Source organism: Acanthisitta chloris, unplaced genomic scaffold (assembly GCF_000695815.1).
Source record: "Acanthisitta chloris isolate BGI_N310 unplaced genomic scaffold, ASM69581v1 scaffold8406, whole genome shotgun sequence".
In the NCBI taxonomy this organism is placed as follows: domain Eukaryota; kingdom Metazoa; phylum Chordata; class Aves; order Passeriformes; family Acanthisittidae; genus Acanthisitta; species Acanthisitta chloris.
Window position 1 is genome coordinate 89119 of NW_008679704.1, and position 6545 is coordinate 95663.

Here is a 6545-nt window from a genome sequence, read left to right on the forward strand (position 1 = left end):
GTGGATACTAACACCATCTTTTGTCTTTCTTCTCTTTTATCTGAAGTTCCTCCTGAGTTCCTGAAGCGACCTGCAAATATTTATGCTCATGAATCCATGGACATTGTGTTTGAGTGTGAGGTGACAGGAAAACCTATGCCTACCGTGAAGTGGGTCAAGAATGGAGACGTGGTGATCCCAAGTGACTATTTCAAAATCGTTGTAAGTATATTGCCCATTTTGCAGGTTTTTAAGCTGTTGACTTGTCTGTTAGTTCTCCTACATATATTCCTGGGAGCTGAGTTCTTTCATAGGACCTGTTTCCTGGGTTTGTCCCACTGATGTTTGGGGCCTGGAGGAGAAATGGTTTCTTGAAACCTTTAATGCATGTTGCTCATACTGTAGGAGTTGATGTCTTTATAGCTTAGATTTTCTTTGAAAGACAGACAGACACACACAAGAACAAAATGCACTTTTAAAGTACAAGCTCACCACAGCCACTGACTGTGGGTTCTGCAGTCATCTGTGCTCAATAAAAATTGCAATTTCAAGCAGGAGTTGAAAGGTAAATATGACTGAGTTGTGGATCATGAGTTCTGGCACACACAGGTACTTCTGGAGGGAAATTTTAGATGTAGTCAAAGTCATTATTGAGACATAGTTGAGAACTTAATGGTTGTATAATTGGGTGTACCTGAGGTTGTAACAGTGAGCTGTGCAGTTCCAGTCAGTGCTTAAAATATCACCAAAATGGCTGTGGAAATGTTATGACTTGCCAGTGATATGTGCTGCTAGAAAATGATAGCCATTAGTGAGAGCTTCTGCTGTTTTTTGATACCACATAATTTGAGGATTCAGTGCAACGGAGATGAAATCTGATGGGAACTTCAAATACACTTTTCCCTGTTTCTGTTAGAAGCTTCTCCTGTCACAGCAATGTGCCATAATGACAACATTGTTTTGGCAATTGCAGCCCATTTGTAAGTGTTGCTTTTTCCTTTTGCTTTTCAGAAAGAACATAATCTGCAAGTTTTGGGTCTGGTGAAGTCAGATGAAGGATTCTATCAGTGCATTGCAGAAAATGATGTTGGAAATGCACAGGCTGGAGCTCAGCTGATAATACTTGACCTTGGTAAGATAAACTGTGACAGCAGAGAGCCAAAAGATGGGGAGGAACAATTTCGAGGGAGCTGTTCCAAGTGATGGGTTGGATTTGTAACTCAGCTAGATGAGGATGATTTCCTAAAATCCTGTGAGTGATTCAGTATTGTCTTCTGTTTGCCTAGAGTTACTGAGGAGAAATTAAGGAATTCCTAGGGTTTACCTCATATTTTGGAAAGTATTTAGTGCAGTAATAAGCCATAGCCAGAAATCTGGACTATGATTGCATGCTGAGATTTTAAAATAATAGCAGAATAACCAAAATGAAAACAATCACTGAAATCACAGACCTGAGAAAGAAGCACTCAGGGAGAACACCCCAAACCAAGTATTGTACATCAAAGACCTTCCACTGGCACAAGCTTTTTTTCTGCTATTAGTGCAAAAAAATAGGAAGCTTTGTCATTTCTGCAAACTACAGCTGCATGTTTCTGGAGTTACAGCTGCAGCTGAAGATAAATATTTGTTATCGTGCTCCAGTCAGTGGAATCACTGCCAGTGCTCACCCTGCAGTGTCCTGCATGGCATGTGTGGGATGGGGAAGAGGAGAATAATTGCTGTTATGATTAAAGACAAAAAAAAAAGGTAGTGCAAATATCATTACTGAGGCATCAGTTTGTTTTGCTCGTTCAGGTCACACAGTTATTAGAAATAATTTCTAAGAGCACAAGGAAGAAAACCAATACTAAGAGAGATGAGGGGAGAGACAAGTCAGGCCATAAAATATTAAAACTGCACTTCTGGAGGGGCTTTTGTGTTGCCTTTTGGGAGGACTGTTTTAAAATTCCAATTTCTTTTTTATTTGGATGGAAAGGATTGAGGAAAACAGTCTTAGGTGTGGTGGGAGGCATGATGGGACTTCACACTTGCAGTTGAACAGGTGTGAGTCTGCTAGCCCTGCCTTGGTGTTCAGCGTGCAGAGAGTAAACTGTTAGGAGTGTGCCAGAAGGAGAGATTTCCCATTGATTTTCCAGTCATTTTGTAGAGTAGTTGTGCACTTCTAACTTGTCCTGAATTCCTGTTTGGATCTGGGTGTGTTTCATTGCTGGCTGAAGAGCTGCCAGTCCTTCCCACAGTTATTCAGGGAATGCAAGGTGCTCTCTCCTGGATTCAGTGGCTTTAATGCCATGGAGCTGTGGGATTCCAACCTCCGAGCAGTGTGAGGCATCTGGATCCAGCACTGCTCTCCTACTGTCATCAGGTTGCCAGAAAAATTATTAAAAGTCATTTAATTTCTGCTCTGTGCCTTAATCACCTGAGTGGTTTCCAAGGCTTTCAAGCGGAAGCATTATTCCACGTTTTCCACGTTTGAAAAATACTGAATAATGAATGTCCTTGGGTTTTAAAGCCCTGCTCAAGCCTGTGCTTGCACCTGGTTCCAGTGGTGGTTTGTAAATGACTATTGCTGTTATTATTTTAGTTCCTGTGGTCTCACTCTTCTTCCTTTCCCTCTGCTGCTGTTTGCCCGGTGGTTTCACCTTCCTGTTCTGCTCTGGCAACCTGTCCTGTCATCCTGAAGGACTTTGCCTTATAATGCTGTCCTTTCTCTTTTGCATGCTGCCCAAGGATGGAGTTGTTGGTGGAGTCTCATTGTGGGTGTAAAGCTACGCCCGAAGTTGTGTCGCTGTTACCTGCAGTGTGTTAGCAGTGTCCTCCCTGTGGGACACTGATGGGTTTAGATGTTCTCCAGCAGTGGGATAACCACATGGAACATCACTGAAAGTACATGGAATTTGGCTGTGGAGTGGTGGTGTAATAAGTAGTGTGATGAGGAATGAATGTGCTGTGTCTTAGCTGTGATATATGGAAACTGGCAATTCACAGTCAGAGAAAACACAGATATTTGATATTTTTATACCTTCTCACTATAGATAAACAGAGAAGAAGGAAACTGTTCAGGGAAAGAAGGTGAAGGTATCATGTGTGATATCATGTGTGATATCATCTGTAATCCATGACAGCTGTCTTGGTATGAAAATTCAAAACTCATTTGAGAAAAAACTTCTGAACATTTTGAGCCTTAATTCAGAAAGCTGTTTGTATTTATTTCATACCTGATGATGAGAAATATCAACTTTGCCAATTTGGGAAGTAATTTCAGTGAAGAAATGTTGATTAAGTGTTCATCCAAGTTCTTCCCAATTGGCAGTACATCCCTTCCCTTGCTGTTCTCTGTTTTCTCCTTCCCAAATGGAGCTGGCAAACCTCTGGCTATTTACAAATTATTGCTCATTAGCCCTTTTGCTTATAAAATTGATCTTTAATGGATTAAATGTAAATGAGAAGTCATAGAATCATAGAATTTAAGGGTTGGAATGGACTTTACAGATCATCTAGTCCCAATCCCCTGCCCTGGGCAGGAACATAAGTCGAAGCCTTTGGGAGTTAGTCAGGCCATGTGCATTCTTCATGGGCCAATGTGGAAGACATGGGCCAAGGCTGTTGTGTGAACATCTGCACGTGGACCAGGGCAGTGGTTGTGGTGTAGTGGGCAGCAAGGAAGGAGGTGCTTGGTGCCATCCAGGGGGAGTTGGAGTAGTTGGAAAAGGCAGAGGTGCTCAGACTTCAGGGAGATACAGTGAGAAAGCTTAAAGAGGAATAGTCCTTTGAAACTGTTTACACTTTCCTTGTTATACCAGAACTTGGTTGGCTTTTGACTTGTTTCAGTCTAAATCCTCCATATGGAAATTTTCCCAGCGTGATGGGTTTTGCTGCCTAGGATGATCCTTTTTTCATCCATAGCTTTACTACTGAGGTGTACTGTGAGGGTTTCTGATGGTCTGAAAGTCAAGTACCACATCTGTGTTTGCTTCAGTCTTGGAAGGCAGTGAAAGTTTTCAATGCAATAGGTGAAACACATTTAACTGCTGCAGCAGGAGGTTTTCTGTGTTGGGACATTGATTTCTGGCTGTCAGTTAGCAGAGATTTGCACAGTGTATGTCTGAGTGGATGTTGGGCACAACCACACTGACCAGTCTGTGTGTGACTTTCATCTGCTACAATAAGCTTAATATAATCACTGATCAGACATAAGTTGCTTTTAGGTTGGGCATTTTTGTATTTGGGGTGAATTCTGGAAAACTTGCAGTATATATGAAAGATATTTGTGGAAAATACTAAAGAATCACTGGCTAAAACAGTTAGGGCAGTTGGAAGGTTTTATTGAAAGGGCTTTTATTTTCAGCAGTGGAAAGTCTATTAATAAATTTAGAACACACTGTACTACAGAGTCCACAACTCCTGCTTTTCCTGGAATATATGAAAGAATTGTGGCGTTGACAGGAGGGATTTTTAGGACAACTCTTTGTAATTGAGAAGATTGGAAGGGGAGGAGGGAGAGGAGGATTCAGGTCAGTGGTCTGAGTTAAATCCTCTTTATCCCCTGTACTGAACTTCAGGTGTAGAGTTCTGCAAGGGAGTTGAAAAGCCTCTCATCTGCTTTCCAAATGCTTTGGGATTTGATGTTGTGTCCCTGTTTCTCAGATACTGAGCTTCCCCTGGACACTCAGTACCTTTGGGAGTTCCACTGGAGTGGAGCAGGCACTGCTGTCTGCTCTGCCATTTAGCATAAGAACTCCCTAAAGGAAGGGAAGTTCCTCAGTGACCACATTCTTCCACTTGGTTTTGGCAGTCTCCATGCTCCTCCCTTTGTCCCATTCATTAAGAGACAAGTGGTCTGATGTCCTGCAGATGCCACCATGGAGAACTCCTCCATACCCCAGTGAGAAGGAAGAACCTTAATTGTGCCTTGGGAATGACTTTTTCAGCAAACTCAAATCTCTCCTCCCCCTTTTTTACAAAAAACCAGCTTTTTTGACTTCCAGTCCTCATGGCCAGCCCCTAAATGTCCCAGTTATGGACCAGATACACTAATGCTCACTCAATTATATCAAAGCCATTTCTTGCCATGGGTTTTACAGCATTATTGTGTGTGGTCTGTGAAAACCTCAGTGATGGATGTAATTGGGGTTCCTTGGTGGAGGTTAAGTGCTGGTGACACGAGTGCAAAGTGGAGCCAGGCCCTGTACCCCAGCCCTGTGCAGGGTATCTGGCACTGCTCAGCACTGCCATTTGGGGACTGAAAAAAGAACAGGTGGCAACAAGTACGAGGAGGGAGGCAGATGGTTCCCTGTCACCCCCGTGTGATAGGCACTTGACAAGTACTCAGGCACTGAAAAAAAAAAAAGGAGTGATGCTTGAATGCTGTGTAAAGCAAAATCAGAGACTGTAAACAAATATGCCATGGTATGTGGAGAACAATTTCAAAACATCATTTGAGATGCACTGTGTCACCTTCAAAACTCTGAAGTGTAGTATATTGTGTGATTTTTGTGCTTTTCCATCACAAAAGTTGGAGTTTTTCAGGATATTGTGAGGTTTTAAGAGTTGTACAGGAGCGAGATCTGGAAGTGAATGGATTGAATACGCTGCTGGTGTCCTAGAGTACACTATGCCAGGATTGTTTGTGGTGGAACTGTCCATTTCTTTGAACTTTTCTTTTAAATGAAAAATAGTTTATATCCAAGCAAGGATATCCTGCATGTAAATTAATATTCCCAGCATGAGAAACATGCAGTTGCAGAGCTGTGAGGCCTTTGGGGTAGCTCCAAGGGCTCCATGAAAGTTCTTTAGGAAAGATGGGGCAGGGAAGCAAAGAAGAAGGGTCACTCTCAAGGGCTGATTCAAGTGTGACCTTGGAGAGGGTGAAGGGCCAGCTGGGAGCTTATGCATGAGGATCAACCACTGGAAGGACAACACCATCGTGTGTGTCTGCTGGAGACCAACTCTAACACAACTAGAGGTTGCATGCCCTGGTATTTTTATGGGGTTTTAACCTTCTGGTGTGTGTTGGAATGCTTGGTGGTGTGGCAGGCAGGAGAGGGAGTTTGGGGAGCAGGCTGAGGAGAATTTCTTGCTGCAGGCTCTCTGGCTGGTGGGGGTGGTGTGTTGGCCCTGCTCTTCAGGAATGAAAAGGAGCTGGTCAGAGATGTAGAGGTCAGAACAGGCTTTGCAGCAGTGATCATGAGATCATTGAATTTAGGATTCTAAAAGAACTGAGCAAAATAAATAGCAGAATTAGAGCCTTGAACTTCAAGACGAAGATTTTCACATATTCAGGAGTGTGTTTAGTAGTTTCCCATAAGACAAGAGGCAAACCATTTGATCCTGAAGGACAGTCTTCTTAAAGCACAGAATGGTCTGCTGCAAGGTGCAGGAATTGGTCAAAGGTGTCTCTGCTCAAGCAAAGGGTTGCAAATGACTTCCTGAGATCCCTCCAAACCAGCAGTGTTCTGTGGTTCAGAAAGATTCTCTGTCCAAGAGTGTGGATGGACCCTATTTACCTCAGTGTCTGTAGTATTAATGTAATAGCCAAATTATGACAGTTTTGTGATATTCGTTTCCTG

At 42.8% G+C, this 6545-nt stretch overlaps 1 protein-coding gene across 1 annotated transcript in view; it reads left to right on the forward strand.

The window, feature by feature from the left end:
• Positions 1 to 6545, forward strand: part of LOC103804779 (neogenin-like) — a gene marked incomplete at its 5' end in the record, with an annotated part of 119985 nt that overhangs the window by 58496 nt on the left and 54944 nt on the right. The window contains 2 exon segments of the mRNA XM_009077408.1: positions 47 to 201; positions 991 to 1111. Of these exon segments, the coding sequence (XP_009075656.1) occupies positions 47 to 201; positions 991 to 1111 (276 nt within the window).